The sequence below is a fragment of the Hypanus sabinus genome, chromosome 29 (assembly GCF_030144855.1).
Source record: "Hypanus sabinus isolate sHypSab1 chromosome 29, sHypSab1.hap1, whole genome shotgun sequence".
NCBI classification, from domain to species: Eukaryota; Metazoa; Chordata; class Chondrichthyes; order Myliobatiformes; family Dasyatidae; genus Hypanus; species Hypanus sabinus.
The window spans coordinates 25681136-25702272 of NC_082734.1; the positions used below are offsets into that span (position 1 = coordinate 25681136).

The 21137-nt window shown below is 47.0% G+C and overlaps 1 protein-coding gene across 1 annotated transcript in view; it reads left to right on the plus strand.

Moving 5' to 3' along the window:
* LOC132382789 (vesicular glutamate transporter 1-like) overlaps positions 1-21137 on the plus strand; it is a 51307-nt gene that overhangs the window by 13976 nt on the left and 16194 nt on the right. The window contains exons 4-7 of the mRNA XM_059953251.1: positions 8261-8375; positions 10310-10397; positions 16755-16841; positions 20340-20482. Coding sequence (XP_059809234.1) covers positions 8261-8375; positions 10310-10397; positions 16755-16841; positions 20340-20482 — 433 coding nt within the window. The remainder of the gene's footprint in view (positions 1-8260; positions 8376-10309; positions 10398-16754; positions 16842-20339; positions 20483-21137) is intronic.

Genomic DNA, 21137 nt, shown 5'->3' on the forward strand with positions numbered 1-21137 from the left:
CTCCCATGATGAATATCCCTAATCAAGGAAATGTAGGTCCCCTCCCCAGAGACGGAGCTCGCGTCATCAGAGCCAAGGAAAGATAAACGTCACTCTGATCTTCCCTTTCCTTTGCAGAGACAGAATTGCATATTAAACAAGCGATTAAATATTTCATTGAGGTAGGATATCCAGCTGGGAGGCTGACGTTAAAATTATTTAACAGTTCCTGAAACCTCGTGCCTGGCAGTTGGCTCCTTGCCCAGACATGGAGTGCACCAGCTGCCAGACTTTCAGACCATCTGATAATTTATTCTTCTTTCCCAAATCTTTGCTTTCTGCTGTGTGTGTGTGTGTGTGTGTGTGTGCTTTCTGCTCCTCAGAGCTGAGTGTTGGTAAAAGGTTTAGAGTCTTCGCTGTTCAGCTGCATCCACAACTCTCAGAAATGTACTTCCTTCCTCAGCAGGTCAGGCAGCATCTATGAAGGGGAATAAACGTTTCAGGCCCAGACCTTTCATCAAGGGTATCGGCCTGAACTGTCGACTGTTTATTCCTTTCCGTGGACGCTGCCTGACCTGCAGAGTTCCTCAATGTGCATTGCTTAAGATTTCCAGCATCTGCAGAATCTCTTGTGTTTAGTATTTGCTTCCTCGTTGAATACCCCAGAGACCCAGCTTCGCAATACAATGTAGAACACAGAACAAAACAGTACAGCACAGGAACAGGCCCTTTGGCCCACAATGTCTGTGCCAAACACCATGCCCAATTAAACTAAATCACTTCAGCCTGCAAATGACCATATGCCTCATTTCCCCAAGTATTCATCTGCCTACATAAAGTCCTCTTAGTCAAGTCAAGTCACTTATTATTGTTATTTCGACCATAACTGCTGGTACAGCACACAATAAAAATGAGACGTTTTTTTTTAGGACCATGGTGCTACATGAAACAATACAAAAACTACACTGAATTACGTAAAAACAACACAGAAGAAAAACTACACTAGACTACAGACCTAACCAAGACTGCATAAAGTGCACAAAAACAGTGCAGGCATTACGATAAATAATAAACAAGACGATAGGGCAGTAGAGGGCAGTAAGTTGGTGTCAGTCCAGTCTCTGGGTATTAAGGAGTCTGACGGCTTGGGGGAAGAAACTGTTACATAGTCTGGTTGCGAGAGCCCGAATGCTTCGGTAAACCCCACCATCATGTCTGCTTTCAGTTTCAGACTCATTCATTTACTATATCAGAATCAGATTTAATATCACCGGCATATGTCCCGGAGTTTGTTAGCTTTGCAACAGCTATACAATGCGATATATAATATAGGGGGAAAAAACTGTGATTTACCGCAGGTCTATATAGTAGATAGTTAAACCGAATAAGTAGTGCAAAAATAAAAGTGCAAAAGTAGTGAGGTAGTGTTCATGGGTTCAGTGTCCGTTCAGAAGTCAGATGGCAGAGGGGAAGAAGCTGCTCCTGAATCATTGGGTGTGTTGGGAAGCAGCCTACGAGTGTTGTCACCCATTCTGGCACGACATGGTTTGCCCCAAACAACAATAGAATACAACAAGGGACAAAACAACAACAGAAAGACAAACTCCTTTCTTCCCTCCCAACTGCTCACATGCTCAATCCTTCAACCCCAGGTCAGGCCCTCTCCAGCCTCCGATGAAGTTGTGGACTCAACCTTCTCCAGTGGATTCGTCAGGCCTCAACCTCCGGACTTCTGATCGGCCTGCGGGCTTCGATCTCTGGTGTCGGCTCAGGACTCGCCGATACAAATCTGGGTCAGAGAATTCCACCCTCTGCAAGAAGTTCATACAGACCTCAGTTTAAATGGCCATTTCCCTGATGTGGTAATGATGTCCCCTCGTTCAAGATTCTTGCATGGCTGGAAACATCTCCCCATCTACCCTTCCCTGCCCCTCAAGATCTTTTCTGCTCCAATAAGATCATTCCCTGTTCTTCCAAACTCCAAGGAATAAAGAGAAGTAATTTCCTAAGATGTTCATGTTAGGACACTCAGGAATCCTGGGATTTCACAGTTCAAAGTTCAAAGTAAGCTTTTTATCAAAGTTACTGTGCAAAGGTCATATACATACATATATATATATATATATATATATAACCCTAACCCTAAAACTTTTGCACTGTACTGTATTGTCAATGTGGAGCAGAGAGCGAGTTTGTAAATCTGACGGGAGCAAAGGAAGTCGGAAATGGCGAGGTTGGAGTGCCAGAAGAGGGGTATGGGACAAGTGGAATGGGGGATGACATGTGTACAGACACACCCAGCCCTGAGACATCATTTGATTCCAAACAAATGGTTTATTGATCATTACAGAATATCCCTCTGCAAGAAGTTTCCCACCCCCTTCCCCTTTTCCCAACCATGATGTCCTCTCCCTGCCCCCTTCCCACTCTCAAACTGGTTTATCATCACTCACATGTGTCATGACATTTGTTATTTCTGCGACAGCAGTACAGTGCAACACATAAAATTACTACAGTCCTGTGCAAAAGTCTTGGGCACCCTAGTTATATACGTGCTTAAGATTTACACAGTATTGTATGCGTACATCATCATATGTTACCCTGAGATTCATTTTAGCACACTACAGCACAGAACAGGCCCTTCAGCCCTCCATGTTGTGCCGACCCATACAATCCTTAAAAAAAAGTACTAAACCCACACTACCCCATAACCCTCCATTTTTCTTTCATCCATGTGCCTGTCCAAGAGGCTCTTAAATACCCCAAATGTTTTAGCCTCCACCACCATCCCTGGAAGTCATTCCAGGCACTCACAGCCCTCTGTGTAAAAAACTTACCCCTGATGTTTCCCCTAAACTTCCCTCCCTTAATTTTGTACATATGCCCTCTGATGTTTGCTATTGGTGCACTGTGAAACAGGTACTGACTATCCACCCTATCTATGCCTCTCAAAATCTTGCAGACCTCTATCAAGTCCCCTCTCATTCTTCTACGCTCCAAAGAGAAAAGTCCCAGCTCTGCTAACCTTGCTTCATATGACTTGTTCTCCAAACCAGGCAACATCCTGATAAATCTCCTCTGCACCCTCTCCATAGCTTCCACATCCTTCCTATAATGAGGTGACCAGAATTGAACACAATAAATTTTCTTGGAGGCATTCACAGTAGAACAAGAACGACTGAACTGATTAAAACAACCTTTCAAGGACTCGATGACTCATATTCTCAGTGTTACTCCCCATGGAGCCTTTGGCTGTGGCCATTGCATGATTCTAGATCTCATTCACCTCCACTTTCCAACGAGCTGAGACAACGTAAATGAAGAGGCATGTGGAGCAGCTCCAGTCCTGCTTACATTGTGAGCCGGGAGCCGAAGTGTTAACCATCACCCTGGGCGTGTGGTAGAGTCTGTGACGTGTGTGGGTTATTTCTAGAGCAATTAGCAGCATTCCTTCGAATGTCTGCACTGAAACCTAGAGCATGCAAGGAGCCTTGCAAGTGATTCTCCCACCTTTGGGAATTAATTAAAATGTGGAACAGGAGATGTTTCTATTCCTGTGTCTTACACTGGTTCAAGGTGGAAGTGAAGCTACTAGCGACCAGTGAATTTCCAGAGGAAGGCACCCAAAAAAGATGGCTTTAGAATCAGAATCTAGTTTAATATCACCAGCATATGTTGTGAAATTTATTGTTTTGTAGCAGCAGTACAGTACAATACAGAAAAAAACATAAATTACTATTTTAAAAATCTGCAAAATAAATAAGTAGCGAAAATAGAGAGCAAAAAATATTGAGATAATGTTCATGGGTTCATGGACCCATGGTGGCAGAGGGAAAAAAACTGTTCCTAAAACGTTGAGTCATCAGGCTCCTTGGCCTTCCCCCTGATGGTGGGAATGAGAGGAGAGATGGTCTGGGTGAGGTGGGGATGTGGGAGGAAACTGGAGGAACTGCGACGTGAGTCCCTGCAGCACCTAGTGACCCTGCGATCTCCGTCTCGGAGGTGGACGTCCGAACGTCTTTCAAGAGGGCAAGCACTCGCGAGGTGCCAGGACCTGATAGCGTACCTGATAGGGCTCTGAAAACCTGTGCCAACCAACTGGCAGGAGTGTTCAAGGACATCTAGAGTCTCTCACTGCTGCAGCTGGAGATTCGCAACTGCTTCAAAAGGGAGACAATCATACCGGTGCCCAAGAAGAACAAGCTGAGATGTCTCAATGACAACCACCCAGTGGCACTCACATGGTGAAATGCTTTGTCGTGGCTGGAATCAACTCCTGCATAAGCAAGGAACTGGTTGGTCCCAGTACAATTTGCCTATCGCTACAATAAGTTTACAGTCGATGCAACCTCACTGGCTTTCCATTTGGCTTTGGATCACCAGGACAATAGTGATACCTACATCAGGCTACCTTTTGTTGACTACAACTCAGCGTTCAACACAACCATACTCTCAGTTCTAATCAAAAAACTCCAAAACGTGGGCTTCTCTACCTCCTTCTGCAATGGGATCCTTGAATTCCTCATCAGTCTGTGTGGATTGGAGATAACATCTCCTCCTCGCTGACAACCAACACTGGCGCACCTCAAGGAGGAGAGTTTAGCCCACTGCCCTACTCTCTCTGCACCCACGACAGCGTGGCTAATCACAGCTCAAACACCTCGATTGAGTTTTCTGATGACTCATCTACTGTTGGCAGAATTTCAGGAGGTGATGAGGAAGCATACAGGAGCGAGATACATCAGCTGCTCGCGTGGCGTCGCAGCAACATCTTTGCCAAAGACGCCCACAAATTTCTACAGATCTACCGATGGGAGCATTCTGACTGGTTGCCTCACGGTCTGGTACGCACAGGATCAAAAAAAGCTGCAGAGAGTTGTAAACTCAGCCAGCTCCATCATGAGCACTAGCCTCCCCAGCATCCAGGGCACCTGCAAAATGTGATGCCTCATCCATCATTAAGGACCCGCCATCACCCAGGACATGCCCTCTTCTCTTTGCTGCCATCAAGCAGAAGGCACAGGAGCCTCACTCAACACTCTAGGAACAGCTTCTTCCCCTCCACCATCTGAATGGGCAATGAGCCCAGGAGCACTTCCTCAGCATTTTCCCTCTTTTTTCACACTACTTATTTAATTAATTGTATATATATGTATGTATATACTTTTTATTGTAATTTACAGTTTTCATTACTATGTATTGCATTGTACATAGGCCGGTGATATTAAACCTGAATCTGACTCTAACTGCCCCAAGTGGTAGAATTGAAGGGAATAAACTTGGCATTAATGTAGAGGTTGTGGAATGTCCTGCCAGGGATGATGATACATGACAGACATTTAGGAGACTCTTAGGCACATGGAGGGCTATGTGGAGCAAAGGGTTAAATTGAAGGCTAAAGGGTTGGCAAAACATTGTGGGCTGAAGGGCCTGTACTGTTCTAAGTTCTATAATGTAAATAGGCGGTTAATGGTCGTCATGTACTTGATGGGCTGAATGGCCCACTTCAATACTATATGACCGTATCATCGAAAGTTTTCCCTACCCTGTGCTACCAACCACTCCTGGGTAGTGCAGTATTGACTGGATGCATAGAAAGTCTTACTGAAAAATCACCTGCCATATATAGACCAAAGCTCCCATTACACTCTGCCATCAGCACACATAAGGAATACGTTAGATTCTGTGCAAAACTCCCTCTCTGCACAGTATCGTCAAACATTCCTGGCATCATGTTAACCCATATTCCACACTTCCACTATATGGCTGACCATGGTGACCGCGGAGCTCGTTCTATTGGCCCACATTTGGCACTTACCCCTCAAACCCTTCTCTTTCCATCCCCTTATCCAAAAGTCTTTTAAATGTTATCACTGTACCTACCTCAACCACTTCCTCTGGCAGCTCGTTCCGCGTACCCACCAGCCTCTGCATGAAGACGTAGGCCCTCAGGTCCCCTCGCGCCTCAGACCCATGTCTGCTAGTTTCAAGTTCCCAGTCTCGCAAAGTAGACATGCATGTTCACTCTATTTCTACGCTTCATGATGTTATACACTTCTGTAAGGTCACCTCTCAATCTATTTGCACAAGAGCTGCTGCAGGTGCTGAAAACCTAGAGTAACACACTCAAAAGGCAGGAGGAGCTCAGCATCGACCTCACCCCCCACCCCCACACCCACAGGTGATTAAAAAAAACACAGGATTTTATAAAAACCACAAGTCTGAAAAAGTCCAAAGTCCATAAATGCAACAGTTGAATCCATAATTGCAGAACCACCATGCCATCCCACAATATCACCAACATACATCGGAAGGGAGGGACACCACACGAGGAAGAGAGGTCAATCCACCTGCCACAGTGAGCCTCACAGTGATAGGCCGCTCACAGATTCCTCCAGCACCAATCAGAAGGCAGGCAGGACCAACTCCTGTATTGAAAGTTCTAACTGATGAAGCCAGCGTAGCAAATAACTTTTCATCTGCAAAACCACTTTCAGGGAACCATGTACTTGTAGCGCTAGGTCCCTCCATTCCGCAACACTCCTCAGGGCCCAACGCGCAACATTTTGCACTTATCGGAAGTGAACACCGTTTGGCAGTCCTCAGCCCACTTACCCAGCTGATTAAGATCAGAGGATGTGGTTTCAAATCCCTTGTAGAATCTCGAGTGCAGAATTCCACAGCGAAGAACTCAGAGCCGCTCAGTGCAATCACGTTTACTCTGTCGACATCCGAAGGTCATATTTCTCCTTGCTGGCGTTCCTGGTTGTCACCTCCCCCGAGTTCAAGTGAACTTTTCAAAGACCGAGAATCAACTTTATTTGCCGCCTGCATTATGAATTTACTGTGATGTGTTGGTCAGGGTGTGACAAAACATGACATTCAACAATTCTAAAGGATAATGCGGGTGACAGGGTGGAGTTATGTCTCTACCAAAGGAGGTGTAAGGTGTTTCTTCCCTCCGCTGGCCTGCACGTCACCCTTGGGGAAGGTGTAGCACCTGCTTAACCCACCACTACACCCCCTGCCAATCAGGGTCAAGTGAAGTCATAGGAACAGGCAGTAGATGGTCGTATGAGCAGCCGGTGCATATCACAAGTCCTGATTATGCGACCACTGATGCCAGACAGATAATCTCTGAAGAGTATGCTTCAGTAATCTCTGAATCTCTGAAGACCTGCATCGCGTGGTGAAGGCGGCCCAGCAAGTCGTCAGGATGGAGCTCCCAGGACTGGACACCATCTATTCCAGCAGACTCAGGAGGAAAGCAATCAGCATAACCAGAGACACCACACACCCCGGCCACTCCCTGTTTGACCCACTACCATCCAGCAAAAGGTTCAGGACACTAAAAGCCAGAACAAATAGACTGAGGAGCAGCTTCTACCCCAGAGCTGTGGCCTCCATCACACCACTCCCACAGAACAATGACTGAAACTGTGAGCACACACAAGGACTCAAATACTTGCACCAATGGCACTTTGTGCATTACTGTGATAGTCTGGTGCTGCTGTAACTTATTTTCTGCTACTTATCTATTTAATACTGTTTTTCTATTACTGTCTTGTTTTTATCTACCGCTGTGTTTGATTTCCTGAGAGGAAGCCAAACAGAGTTTCATTGTATCTATGTATAATGACAATAAAGATCATTCAATTCAATTCAATTCAGTATTGACAATGGCTGGGGTCATCCATGTTGTAAAGACACTGCCCAGAAGAAGGCAATGGCACACTACTTCTGTAGAAAAATTTGCCAGGAACAGTCATGGTCATGAAAAGACCATGATTGCCCATGTCATACGACAAAGCGCATAACAAACAAATGAAACAATAAAGAATTCTATGAAGATGAAGTTAGAAGAATGGACGTGGAATAAATGTGGATATATTGGACACAGAACAGACAGATTTAGGCTGAGAGTTTAAAGTGCAGGTAAGGAATAAAAGTGGTTAAATGCATCAATATCAATATCTCTTTGCAATGTAAGCAGCTTTATAAAAAGTGGTTTAAAGTGCTTACAGGGCCCAGAAACAGAGGGGTGATGGGAGGGGGTTAACTAGAATGGTCATTCAGATTAACTGCCTGGGAGAAGAAACTTTTAAGATGGCATTAAGTTTTTCTTTTACTGGCCTTATAGTGCTTTCCAGAAGGGAGCTTTTGGAAAAGACATTTTGCAGGATGGGTAGTGTCCACAATGATTTTTCTTGCCTGCTTCTTTGTCCTAGATACACAGAAGTTAATCTAACTGTTGAAGTAACTTCTGCTTTTCTCCCGACAGAGTATTCGGCTGGGCGATTGTGGCTACATCGTCGCTGAACATGTTGATACCTTCCGCAGCAAAAGCCCACTACAGTTGTGTCATTTTGGTCAGGATCCTGCAGGGTCTGGTCGAGGTAAGGACCACGGTGAAGGATACGTCTCTCCCGTCCATGTCTCTGCATCTCACTCCTTTAGTCACCATGCTCGCGATTAGCCTCCAAATGGAGGAGAAAAAACTCCAGAAAGAAAGGCGAGAGAGATTGGGAGCATAATCCTGGATCGTGTTATGAGTTTTATAGATTGGTGCTGAACTCAACAGGCTAGTTGAGTCCCCACATTTGAACTGCACACTGACCTGAGTCGGCCAGTGTTCTCAATGAGTTTTCTCCCACGCTCTCCCCAGAGGGGACAGGATGAAGACGGTCACTTTCCGCAACTGGACAGACTGCTAATGCTCAACACTCCAGCAGAGCTGGCAGCTTGGGTGACTCTGCCATCACTGTCCAGGACCAAACTCAAGGAGAATCTGTGCATGAGATGTCCGCGTGATGTCAGAGATCTTTCACTCAGAGACGTGAAGAAGCTATGACTGAATCCCCACTGCAGGGAAATTCAAAAGTGCAAACACAAGAGATCCTGTAGATTATGAAAATCCAGAGTGACGCACACAAAATGTGGGAGGAACTCAGCAGGTCAGGCAGCATCTGTAGAAGGGAATAAACAGTTGACATTTTGGGTCGAGACCCTTCATCAAGACTGAAAAGGAAGCAGGCAGAAGGCAGAATATGGAAGCGGGGAGAAGGGTGGAGGAGTACCAGATGAAAGGTGATAGGTGAGACCAGATGAGGGATGGGGAGGGGGGAATAAAGAAAGAAGCTGACAGGTGATAAGTGGAAGAAGTAACGGACTGAAGAATAAGAAATCTGATAGGAGAGGAGAGTGGACCATTGGAGAAGGGGAAGGAGGAGGGGCCCCAGATGGACAATTCAGGAAAAGGGAAGGAGTGAGAGGGGAGGCAGAATGGGGAACAGAATGAGACGAGAGGGGGAGAAATTGCAAGAAGGTCAGAGATTATAGATTGAACACAACTGACATGCAGTGATCCAGACTCCATTTTCCTTCCCCCTCTGCCCTGGCTCACTGTGTCCTTGTAATCCACTGTGTCCTTGTTATCTACTCTGCCCATGTTATCCGCTGTGTCCTTGTTATCTGTTGTGTCCTTGTTATCAGCTGTGTCCTTGTCATCTGCTGTGTCCTTCTTGTCTCTGTGTCCCTGATATCTTCTGTGTCCTTGTCATCTGCTGTGTCCTTCTTGTCTCTGTGTCCCTGATATCTTCTGTGTCCTTGTCATCTGCTGTGTCCTTGTTATCTGCTGTGTCCTTGTTATCCGCTGTGTCCGTTATCCGCTGTGTACTTGTTATCTGTTGTGTCCCTGATATCTTCTGTGTCCTTGTCATCTGCTGTGTCCATGTTGTCTCTGTGTCCTTGTCATCTGCTGTGTCCTTGTTATCCCCTACATCCTTGTTGTCCACTGTGTCCTTGTTATCTGCCAATCCCCACACTCAGTATCTGCCGAAAGCCTTGCTTCTCATTCTTTTCTGCAGACATAGTCACTGTCTTGTGTTTCCAAATGTCCTCCTGCTAGCTAGAAGCATTTCTCTTGTCAAGAGTCACTTTGCCACTTTATCTTTTCCTATCAGAGTCATCTTATGTACCTGCTGCACCTCATATCACTTTGCGTACCTACAATCAGTCTATGTAGATAAACTAATGATGTGTGTGTGTACACAACCACACACAGACGGTTGCTTGTCCATTGTGTTTTATAGAATTGCTCATTTATTTATATTAATTGTGTCGTTTTAAATTGTGTTCTTTATGCTTATTGTGTTTCTTCAATGTTGCATCGGATCTGGAGTAACAATCATTTCTTTCTCCTTTACACTCATGCACTGAAGATGACAGTAGCCAATCTTGAGTCCTGAATCTTGAAACAGTGAATTAAATCTTGTTCCTACCAATAACTGGACATGGAGACTGATATTTCCGTGTGGTTACTTGCCTTTAGGGGGTGACATATCCGGCCTGCCACGGGATTTGGAGTAAGTGGGCGCCTCCGCTAGAGCGAAGCCGGCTGGCCACCACCTCGTTCTGCGGTAATTATAGCGTGACGCGTGACGTGTTAATCCTCGTGCCGCAGCCGGTCTGCAGTTTCCAGAGACTGGATAGGTTGGACCCTCCTTGGAGTCCAAGTCTGTCTGTCAGTAAAACATGCTCCACAGGTTCGGAGAAACATGAAGAAAGCAAACCAATCATCGTGCTTCTCGAGGCACTGAACTGGGGAGTGGAGAGGCTAAGATGACTAGTGAGACTACCCTTCGTACTGTAGTCAATGAGAGATGAATTACTGAGGGATATGGAGAGAGTGGGGAGGGGGCCAGGAGGATTAACGAGCTCCATTGAGTGGAAGCTGAGGAAATATTCCTGCTGAGGAAAAGCACATAATCCCAGGACATCGGAGTTAAAAATTGACCCATAAGTTAATTTGTCACATGTACATTGAAATATCAAAATGTCAAATCAACACGCCACACTGCTGGCACTGACATAGCATGCACATGACCTACGGCTTTGGACTGTGGGGGGAGACGGAGAATTCGGAGGAACCCCACTTGCTCATGGGGGAGAATGTACAAACTCCACACAGACAGCAGCAGGATTTGAACCCCAATCACTGCCGCTGTGAAGTGTTATACTAACCGCTTCACTACCGGTGGGAATTGAACTCTGATTGTTGGTGCTGTAATGCTTTACGCTAACCGCTACTCTACTATGCCGCCCAATCAGGAAGCTCAACAGCGATCAGGGAGATTCAACAAAGGAAACCCTTTGTTATCCAAAGGAGTGGTGAGTGGTGAAAGTCACTCAGTAAGGTGTAGCACTGTGAATACCGGGAGGATGGGATGCTGGCCAACCACTTAAGGAACAATGAATCTAAGATTTACGCTGCTAGATTTAGACAAGAATAGGTGGAAGGAAGCCCCACTTATCAAGACAAGTTTATTGTCATCTAACTATATACATGTATACCGTCAAACGAGACAGTGTTTCTCTGGACCAGGGTGTAGTACACATAACACACAATAACTTGTGATAGGAAGGATAAAATGTACAGATGACCTACACATAAATAAGCAAAGGGAAGTTCATGAATTAAATATTGGAGGGTACAGAACAGATTAGCCGGTGATGTTTTGAAAGCGATGCAGCAGGGAGTTCAGAAGCCTAATGGCCTGGGGGAAGAAACTGTTTCCCATCCTGACCGTTCTTGTCTTTTTTTTTGCATCGGAATCTGCTGCCAAATGGTAGAAAGTCAAAGAGGCTGCTGGATGGATGGGTGGGACCCTTGATAATGCTAAGGGCCCTGCTTACGCAGTGTTCCTGATAAATATCCCCGCTGGTTGGTATGGAGACCCCCAATGATCCTCTCAACCGTTCTCACAGTCCTCTGTAGGGATTGTGTCCGATGTTCGGCTGCTCCCAAACTAAGTGGAGATGCAACTTGTCAGGTTGCTTTCGATGGTGCTCCCGTAAAACGCAGCTAAGATGCAGTCACTGAGAACGCCATGGGCAGATGAGACTAAATGCCTTGTTTCTGTCCCACGTACGCAGAGGTATGAGGCAGATGGACATGGAACATTTAAGTGACTCTGTTAGGCAGATAAATATGCAGAGAAGGGAGGGATAAGGTCAATGGGCGGGGAAGATTGGGTTAATTAGGAGTCATTGGTTCGTTTAGTTAGTGAGGTACATCATCATGAGCTAAACGGCCTATCCTGTGTTCTATGGAGTCATAAAGCAATACAGCACAGATACAGGCCCGTCGGCCCAGTCAGTCAATGCCGGCCATGGCATGGTAGCGTAACAGCTGGTGCAATGCTTAACAGCACTAGTGATCAGCGATCGGGGTCCAATTCTCCAATGTCTGTAAAGAGTTTGTACTTTCTCCCCAGGACAATATGGGTTTCCTCCCTGTTCTCCAGTTTCCTCCCACATTCCAAAGACAGACAAGCTAGCGTTCGTGAGCTCTCAGCATGTCGTTGGCTGCAGGCCGTCCCCTGCACATCCCTGGGGCGCTGGTCACCGGCAGAAAGGATGCTTTTCACCGCATGTTTCAATGTACATGTGACAACTAGAACTAATCTTTACTTTTGGTTCCCAACCAGCTTCTCCCAGTTTCCTGCGCTCAGCCCGTATTCCTCTCAGTCCTGCCCCTCCATGTACCTATAAAGGTGCTGCTTAAGTGATACTCGTGTACCTGCCTCAACCACTTCCTCGAGCATTTCATTCCATGTACTCACCACCATCTGTTGCTCTTTGGGTCCCTTCCAAACCATTCCCTTCCCAACCTAAATTTATGCCCCTTAATACTGTCCCTCCCTATCCTAGGGAAAAGACTGTTATTGTCCATCTGATTGATGCCTCTCATAATTTTAAACATTTTTATACGGATTTTAGATCAGAAATTTTAACATTTCTATATTTTGCCCCTTATTCTCCTACTTTCTGAGGAATAAAGACCCAGCCTGGCCTTCCTCTCCCTATAACTCAGACCTTCTCATCCTGGTAACACCCTTGTAAATGGTTTCTGCATTCTTTCTATTTTAACCACATCTTTTCGAGAATAAGTTGACCAAAACCGTACTCAGATCTCTCATCAATCTCACCAATGACTTATACAACTGCAGCATAATTTCCCAACCCCGACATGCCATTCCCTGACTGTGGAAGGCCAGCTGGTGTATTCGTTGTCCCACAAGAATGGAATGCAGATGAACCTTCACTCCGGTGGACCATGCTAAACTCTGCGGTAAAGTCCAACACCAGAACAACACTGAGTGGTTCTAACAGAGACCAAGTTACCATTGCATCTTAAAAGGGAGTGGATTCAAATAGCATAAAGAAATCCCATCCCATTCTTCCCACCTATAACCCTAGGGGTTCTGAGCTGCTGGAAGTCTAGAGAAGAAATCCCACCTCATCCCTCCCATCTATAGCACTGATGCACCATCAATAACTCTCTCTGAGACGTGGTCGAGATATCGGCTTTTATTGACTGGAAGAAAGAACAAGCAGTGGTTGACCACCATACTACATCCTGGAGACTGAGAGGCCGGGCTCAGGCCTCAATTGCCTTTATACTGGGATCCGTGGGAGGAGCCACAGGAGCAGTCAGCAGGGGGGGGGGGCGTGTCCAGACAGGTATATGTAGTTCACCACAAGCACTAGAGACTCTGACAGGCTGGAAATCTAGAGTAACAGACACAAAATGCTGGAGGAACTCAGCAGGTGGGGCAGCATCCGTGGAGAGGAGTAAACGATCAACGCTTTGGCGAGCTGATGAAGAGAATCAGCCCAAAGCGTCGACTGTTTAACCCACCTATAACTGCTGTTCCATTTTTCCTGACTGGAGAGAGAGCCAGACATCCCACAGCCCACACATTACGCCGCAACCATGCTCACGGTGCAGTGAACTTTGCCAAAGACACATAAGCATTATCGAAGTACGTACTGTATATGCCACCCTATTTTGGTACTCCCTTGAGATTAATTTTCTTGCAGGCATTTACAAGAAAATATTGAAATACAATCACGAGGAAATCTGCAGACACTGGAATTTCAAGCAACACACAGCAGGCCAGGCAGCATCTATAGGGAGAAGCCCTGTCGACGTTTCGGGCCGAGACCCTTCGTCAGAACCTGAAACGTCGACAGCGCTTCTCCCTATTGAAATACAATAGAATTTATGAAAGCTAAATGAAGACTGACAAACAGCCAATGTGCAAAAGAAGGCAAATCGTGCAAATGCAAAAAATAAATAAATAATATTGAGAACATGATATGTAGAGTCCTTGAAAGTCAGTCCATAGGTTGTGGAGTCAGTTCAGAGTCAAGGTGAGCAAAGTTATCTCCTCTGGTTCAGGAGCCTGATGGTTGTAGAGTGATAACTGTTCCTAAACCTGGTCGCGTGGGAACCAAGGATTCTATATCTCCTGCCTGATGGTAGAAGTAAGAGAAGAGGATGGCCTGGGTTTGGCGGTCCTTGATGAAGGATGCTACTTTCTTGTGACAACACTCCTTGTAAATGCGCTCGGTGGTTGGAAGGGCTTCAGCAGGGCCCAGCACTGCAAGCTGAATCACCAGCCTCCTTGGCCAGCAGTCCCTATGTGTATCCTGGAACCTCCATGTACTGACGCTCAAACTCCAGGTCACGAATGCAAGGCCAAAAAAATAAAATCACAAGCTGGTCTCTTCGAACAGTCCTGAATGATAGTTGTGAAAGTATCAGCAATGAGGGCTGTTTGACTGACAGGGAGGCTCGGTGCTGGAGATCCTGCACACAAGGGAGTCTGCAGGTGCTGGAAATCTTGAGCAACGCACGCAATATACCTGAGGAGCTCAGCAGGTCCATGGAGGGGAGCAAGCAGTCAGGTTTTTTTTGATCGAGACCCTTCAACGGGAGATCGCACAATCCTTTTCCAGTTTGTGAGCTGGGGCTCGATGGGAAAGGACCCAGCAAAGGGTTCTTCTGCTACCAGACAGGGAAGAGCCGAGTTGGGTGAGGAAGCCCCTCAATTACTGTGACAGTGCACCACCCTTCGAGGCCAAATGAGTGGCAACAGCCCTATTGGTTTTAAGCAATGTGACAAAATACAACTTTACACGTTGATTGTGAATGTAAGAATGAAAAATTACTGCGTTGTTTATTCTTGTAAATAATTTCATATTAAGAATAAAGTTTATTTTGGTTTTAAAAATACCCAGTTTCATTCTCCCCACATTCCCGTCAACTAGCTCCAGATCCCACTTCTCCCTCACACAATGAGGGGCGAGTTTCTGTGGCCAGCAACCCGCAGACTTTTGGAATGTGGGAGGACACAGGGGAAGCCAACGTGGTCACGGAAAACTTCACACAGGCAGCACCGGATGTGGAATTGAACCTCCCTTGTGGATCCCGGATTTCCTCACTAACACGCCACAGTCAGTTCAGATTGGCAACATCTCCTCCACCATCTCCATCAGCACGGGTGCAGCACCAGGATTAGCCCCCTTGCCCCACTGGCTTTACACTTGTGACTGTGAGGCTAAGCTCAGCTCAAGTGCCATAACGAAGTTGGCTGACAACACCGCAGTTGTTGGCCAAATCAGTGGTGGTGATGGGTCACTTAGGAGGGAGATTGTAAATCTGTCTGAGTGGTGCCTCAGCAACAACTTCTCACTCAGTATAAGCAAGACGAAGGAGCTGACTATTGGCTTCAGGAGGAGGAAGCGAGAAGTCCATAATCCCATCCTCATCGGGGGGGTCAGAGGTGGAGAGGATCAGCAACTTCAAATTCCTTGGTGTTATCATTTCAGAGGACCTGTCCTGGGTCCAACACATAAGTGCAATTACAAAGAAAGCACGGGGTGCCTCTTCTTCCTTTGAAGTTTGCAAAGATTTGGCATGACATCTAAAGCCTTGACAAACATCCATAGATTTGTGGTGGAGAGTATATTGACTGGTTTCCTCTGGTACAGAAACACTAATGCCCTTGAATGGAAAACCCTACAAAAAGTAAGGGATATGGCCCAGTTCATCATGGGTGAAGCCCTCCCCACCAATGAGCACATCCACACAAGAGACCTGTCGCAAGACAGCAGCATCCGTCGCCGAGGACCAGTGCCACCCAGGACATGTTCTCGTCTCACTGCTGCCATCAGGAAGAAGGTGCAGGAGCCTCAGGACTCACACCAGTAGGTTCAGGAACAATCATCAGGCTCTTGAACTAATGGGGATAACTTCACTCAACTTCACTCACCCCATCACTGAACCTATGGACTCACTTTCAAGGACTCTTCATCTCACGTTCTCACTATTTATTGTTTATTTATTTATTATTATTAGTTGCTTTTTTCCTCTTGTATTTGCAGTTTGCTGTCTTTGGCACATTGGTTGTTTGTCCGTCCTGTTGGGGAGTCTTTCATTGCTTCTATTGTGTTTCTTACATTTTATTGTGAATGCCCACAAGAAAACGAATCTCAGTGTTGTATATGGTGATATATATGTACTTTAATAATAAATTTATTTTAATGTTTCATCAGCAAATTAGTGCTGACGGTGTTGTAGAGAGATAGTACAGGCCCTTCAGCAAACCGTCCATTAACACTGATCCCACCCTAACCTGGAGGATGGCGGGTGGAGGGGGGAGGCTTGAGGACTAAAGTGTGGCCTGTGGTGAAGTTGGAGGATGGTCCCGGTGTGTGGATGGGAGGGAGGAATGGGGTTTGTTTCGTCGCTCTGCGCTGCCACTGTGACGTTCTAAGTCGGCACCTGAGTGTGCAGCGATGCTGGTGGGCCGCCCCAAGCACATCCCCGGGCGCGTTGCTCGTTAACACAAGTAACACATTTCACTGTCTGTTTCGGTGTACACGCGATAAATAAACTTGAACCTTGTGTTGTATTTCCTTCGTAGGTTCCTACGCTGGAGCAGTTGTGGCCATGCCCCTTGCGGGAGTCCTTGTCCAGTACTCAGGGTGGAGCTCGGTCTTCTATGTCTATGGTACGTGCAAGTGGGGTTCTAAGAGCATGTCAGTATACACTGGGCAGTTCACATCCTCCATCCCTGGCTGCCCTTTGATCATTGGTAGTGGTATTGGTAAGAAGGAGGGGCACCAGAGGGAAGTGAGTTCTGGTACTTTCTCTCCTCTTCCCCCTTCTCTCCTTTTCCACTCCCCATTCTGGCTCTCCTCTTACCCTTCTCTTCTCCCCACCTGCCTATCACCTCCCTCGGGTGCCCCTGCTCCTTCCCTTTCCGCCATGGTGCAGTCTCCTCTCCAATCAGATTCCTTCTTCTTCAGCCCTTTACTTCTTCTGCCAATCAGCTCCATGCTTCTCACTTCATTCCCCCCCCCCCCCACCTCGCCCACCTACTTACTTTCCCCTCACCTGGCTTCACCTCTCACCTTCCAGCTTGTACTCATTCCCCTTCACTCCACCCCCTCCACACACACCCTTTCTTATTCTGGTTTCTGCCCCCCTCCTTTTCCAGTCCTGATGAAGGGTCTTGGCCCAAAACGTTGAGTCATTGCAGACATTCCACCCTGCAAAAACTCATTTCAGGGAAGTAATGCCATCAATTTGCGGGAGACTCCCGGGGGAGTTGGGATATCTGCAATAGAACAGCTCCTTGGCAGCTAGCCAGCTAGTTTAAATAACGTTAGCTATGCTAATGAACAAATGAAGCCTGTTAAACTCACCTCTCCCTCTCCCACTCCCACTCACACTCCCCCGCTCTCGCTCTCCCAAAAACTGATTTCCACAATATTGTATATCATTTGTGGGTGTCAGGGAGCCGCTATCAATTTGTGGAAGACTCCCGGAACTTCAAGGAGAGGTGGAATGTCTGTCATTGTTCCTCTCCATTGACGGTGCCTGGCCTGCACTTTGTGAGTTCCACTCTGGACTTCCAGCAACTGCAGAACCTCTCATGTTTATAGATTGAGTAGCCAGCCAAAGGCTTTTTCCCAAAGCGGAAATGGCTAACACAAGGGGGCATAATTTTAAGGTGATTGGAGGAAAGTATGATATAAATGGTAAGACTCTTGGCAGTTTGGAGGATCTGAGAGATCTTGGGGTCTGGGTTGATAGGACACTCAAAGCTGCTGCGTAGGTTGACAGTGTTGGTGTAGTATGGTGTGTTGGCTTTCATCAACAATGGGATTGAGTTCAAGAGCTGAGAGGTAATGTTACACTTTTATAAAACCTTGGTCAGACCCCACTTGGAGTATTGTGTTCAGTTCTGGTCACCTCACTACAGGAAGGATGTGAATACTATGGAAGGAGTGCAGAGGAGATTTACGAGGATGTTGCCTGGATTGGAGGGCGTACCTTATGAGAATAGGTTGAGTGAACTCAGCTCTTTCTCCTTGGAGCGACGGTGGACGAGATGTGACTTGATAGAGGTGTATAAGATGATGAGAGGCATTGATCATGAGGATAGCAAGAGGCTTTTCCCCAGGGCTGAAATGGCTAACACAAGTGGGCGCAGTTTTACGGTGCTTGGAAGTAGGTACAGAGGGGATGTCAGGGGTAAGTTTTTCACATAGAGAGTGGTGGGTGTGTGGAGTGGGCTGCGGGGGATGGTGGTGGAGGTGGGTACAACAGGGTATTTTTAGAGCCTCTTAGATAGGTACATGGAGCTTAGAAGAATAGGGGGCTCTGCACTAGGGAAATTCTAGACAGTCTCTAGAGTAGGTTACACGGTCAGCACAACATTGTGGGCCGAAGGGCCTGTAATGTGCTGTGAATTTCTATGGTCTACGGGGGGGATGTCAAAGGTCGGTCTTCTACAGAGAGTGGTGGGTGCATGAAACACATCACCGGGGTGGTGGTAGAGGCAGATACGTTAGGAACATGTAAGAGATTCTTAGATAAGCACATGGATGATGGAAAAATTGAAAGATATGGGAGGGAAGGGTTAGGGTGACCTTAGGGTAGGTTAAAATGCCAGCACAATATTGTGGGCCGAAGGGCCTGTAGTGAGCTGTAATGTTTTACGTTCTATTTTTTGTCAACATTGAGTAAGCGCCAGATGGCAGGACTTGTCCCTGAGGGTAACTTAACCCCAAAACACAGAAAGACGCTTAGCCACACCCATGTGGCAGTCACGTGACCTAAAATGATAGCCAAATGCTATTAACCTGGCGTTGACACAACAGCTCGAATGGTGATACTGGCGTGAACTGCTTCTGTCTGCCTTTGGGGTGCTCCCTGTAACCAGGAACTGACGCTGAGATACACAGGGCAGCAAGCTGGCCCGACAGGTAGAGCCACTGCCTCACAGCACTGCCAGAGAGCCAGGTTCGATCCCTACCTCGGGCGCTGCACCTGTAGAACTAGGAGGTTTATTCCGGGTGATCCGATCTTCCGATCTCTGCCCGCATCCCAAAGACGTGGGGGGAAGGGGGTCTCGTCGTGTAGGTGAGGCATAGAATCTGGAATAACAACAGGAATGTGCGGAGAATATATTAGTGTAGGTTAAAAGGGGGAGCATGACATCAATGGGCTGAAGGGCCTGTACTGGTGTAGGATGAGCATAAATGGGATTTGATTCTTCATTGCTCCAGTAACCTGGACTTGGCGACGCTGTCTGTGTGGAGTTTGCATGTCCCTCCAAGGAGCTCCAGTTTCTTCCCACATCCACATCGTGCGTGTCAGTGGGTTTCACTGTAAATTGTCCCTGGTACAATCTAGTGGGGGGAATTTTTGGGAGAGTGGGGGAGAATGGGGTCAGTATAAGTGGTTGCTGGCCAGCACAGGGGTCTGAGGAACCATTTTCTCTGTTACATGATTCCGTGAATGATTAACCAGGAGGTTGTCTGGACTTGGGGGTGTAAGTTATCAGAAGCCGCATAGATTGGGACGTTCTTCCCTGGAACGCCGGAGATGAGGGGTGACTTGATAAGATCATGAGAGACACAGACAGAGTGGAAGCACAAAGTCTCTTTTTCCAGGGGGGAGTGCGAGAAACAAGAGGATGTATGCAGGCTTAAGATCAAAGGCAAGAACTTTAAATGGGACTTCAGGGGCAACTCCTTCGTGTGCACGAGTTGCTGGAAATAGCGATTGAGGCAGACACATTATTTCTCCTCATCATTGGGGTAAGTCCTTGGATAGGAGAGGTTGCGAGAGCTGTGGGCCAAATGAGAGCAGATGGGATCAGCTCGTTAGGTAACCCAGCCGGCATGGACAATGCGGACAAAGGGCGTGTTTCCCTCCAGAATGACCCTGTGACTCTGTCAGCGCATGTTGGAGGGAACAGGGTCATAGAACAGCATAGCATAAATATAGGCTCTTCGGCCCCAGCTGTCCATGCTGACCACGTGCTTGTCCCAATTTCCTGCGTTCATCCCATACCCCTGTAAGGCTTGTCCCTCCATGTACCTGTCCAAGTGCTTCTTAAATGATACTATTGTACCTCTTCTGGCAGCTCGGTCCACACACGAAGGTATTGGATGCTCCAAAATAAATCCCTTTCCACCTTTCTCTTGTCCCTCAGGAAGCTTTGGCTTGGTGTGGTACGTGTTTTGGCTACTGGTGTCCTTTGAGAGCCCAGCCAAGCACCCCACCATTACGGAGCAGGAGAAGATCTATATCGAGGAAGCCATTGGAGAAGGTGCCAACCTTATGAACCCTCTAGCGGTGAGTGTGTCCTTTCTCCAAGCCCCACGTTTTGAGCAGAGGGGGAAGTGGGATTTGAACCCAGATCCTGCTGGTGCAAGGGTGAGGATCGTCCCATAGTCGACGAGTTTGATGAGGAAGCCAACTGGACCTGCACCACACAAGCTTCCTCGTCCAGCATATTATGCATCTTCCACAGGGTCCTATCATTAAACACATCTTTCCCTCCCTCCCACCCCCCCCAACTCTCTACTTTCTGCAGGGATCAGTCTCTTCGTGATTCCCTTGTCCATTCGTCCCACCCCAATAATCTCCCTCCTGGCACTTAACCCGGCAAGAGGTACAAGTGCTACACCTGCCCATTCACCTCCTCCCTTCGAGGCCCCAAATAGTCCCTCCAGATGAGGCAATACCTGAGCATCGGTCAGAATCATTTACAGCACCCAGTGCTCTCAGTGCAGCCTTCTTCTACGTTGGTGACACCCGACGTAGATTGGGGGGGGGGCTGCTTTGTCAAGAACTTTTGCTCCGTTCACAACAGGCTGGATTTCCCGATGGCACCCACTTTAATTCCAATCCCTATTCCCATTCCAACATGTCAGGCCTTGGCCTCTTCTGATGCCATGATGAGGCCACTCTCAGGTTGGAGGAGCAACACCTCATATTCCATCGAGTT